General features: G+C 30.4%; 1 protein-coding gene across 1 annotated transcript; it reads left to right on the top strand.

The window, feature by feature from the left end:
• Positions 1-297: 297 nt before the first annotated feature.
• Positions 298-531, top strand: LOAG_15034 (zinc finger protein; the record flags this gene model as incomplete). Its single annotated transcript, XM_003150526.1, has 1 exon — positions 298-531. One exon carries the CDS (start codon positions 298-300, stop codon positions 529-531), a length of 234 nt encoding a protein of 77 aa, XP_003150574.1.
• Positions 532-1,779: the final 1,248 nt, after the last annotated feature.

The raw sequence follows: 1,779 nt of genomic DNA, 5'->3' as shown, positions 1-1,779 counted from the left end.
CAGTGAGGCAGCATTTAGAAATATTCGTTCTAGACCTAACTGTAGTACGTCCGCAATTAAGGCATACTTTGAGAAATACACGAAAAATGCGTAAGCGTCAGAAGTTACGCGGCATTTTCAGTGCTACGTCGCAGCAAATGCCAATTTATAGTCTCATCTTAACATTGGTTTTCTGATCTATTTTGTTTTCATTCTCTTTACTAACCCATATATTATAACAATAGTAATTATTGACAGAATTGACTATTTTTTTAAAATTAATTCCTGCCAAAAATCAGACTGTATATCCGATCTTTCATGATCACCCGATATTATAAGAGTTTTTCAGAAAAGGAAATTTATGAGTGTCCTTATGTCGGGTATACTTTGCGCACGAACAGTTGCAAAGAATATGTAGAACATAGGAAAACGCATGACGAACCATTTATTTACGAATGCAAAGAACCGAATTGTGGAAAAAAGTTCATTTATGGCACATCATTTAACTGTCACAAGAGTAGAAAACATCAACCAAATCAACCTAAATGTTGATGCGAAAATTGTAACAAATCATTCTGCCGTAGGGACGTCTTGAAAATACACATGAAGCAATGTTTCATAACTTCTCGTTTATTTCGCAAATTTAGCAGAATTTCAAGCATATTTTTCTATCTGCAATACAATGAGTGTTCGAATTTGCGATATGTAAATACACGACAAATTGGCGATCATCGATATTTTTGATTATGTAATTCGTTTGACGTTAATCTGATGGATGTAAGTATCTAATGAGAAGTTTGAGAAAATTTCTTATTATAATAAGGGATAAAAATGCTTCTTATCTTAATTAATATTATGATAGTGATTCTGTGTTATGATATTTAATTATCATATTACACATTTCATATTTTCAATAATCTTTCAAGTAGAAAAAAAAAGAAGAAAGTTATTTGTACGCAAACCTCACGATTCTTATTGATTTCATGGGTAAAAATGAATTGAAACAATTATTGTTTAATTCATTTTGCTTCAGATATTTTGATGCGTACATTATTTTTGCATTTTGTAAGGCCTCATCCTCAGTAATTGCTTGATTGGGCTTAAAATAAAGCTGATTAACAGTTTGGAATGTCTCATCACAAGTGATTTCTGATCGATGAGTTCTGATCAAAGCATAACAAATTTATTTCCTGTTATTACAGCTAAACGCAGGAAATATTTCAGTGCTTTAGCTATTCAATTAATTAGTGGGGAAGAAATAACCTGAAATCAGGCCAAGATGAAAGAGTAAGCCCAAAAAAAGGAATACATAAAAAGCGAATCCGATAATCTTAGCCATAAAGTTTAACAAAATCAAAATTCAAATATGTTCATCGGTTTTTTCAAGAAATACCAAAATATAATTCCGATAATTTTTTCTTTTAAATTTCATTAAATTTATTCAGTTTTCACTTCTGCTTTTGCAAAACAAAAAGCGTGATGGTGAAATTGTGATGTGTTAGATTTTTTGAAAATTTTCAATCATCAACCCTTTTCCTCAAATTCAGGAGAGGGACAATTTCATGTTCGATGATAACGATGATCCATGCCATCATGGATCACCCCTCTATAGTTGGCATCCTTCACAACGATGATTGCCTTCTTTTGTAGATAAACGAAATTGTGAAAAAAAAAACTAACTTAGCTAATATTATTTCCTTTCGATTGTTTAGCTTATAAGCAATAAATATTATTTTGAAATAAATAGTTTTGCATTTTTCCAATTAATATAAATTTTTATTATTTTGAATTAATATTTTC

The sequence above is a fragment of the Loa loa genome, assembly GCF_000183805.2.
Source record: "Loa loa unplaced genomic scaffold supercont3.1457, whole genome shotgun sequence".
Classification (NCBI taxonomy): domain Eukaryota; kingdom Metazoa; phylum Nematoda; class Chromadorea; order Rhabditida; family Onchocercidae; genus Loa; species Loa loa.
Note: the sequence above shows the minus strand (reverse complement) of the source record. Positions and strands in the feature narration are given on the sequence as shown.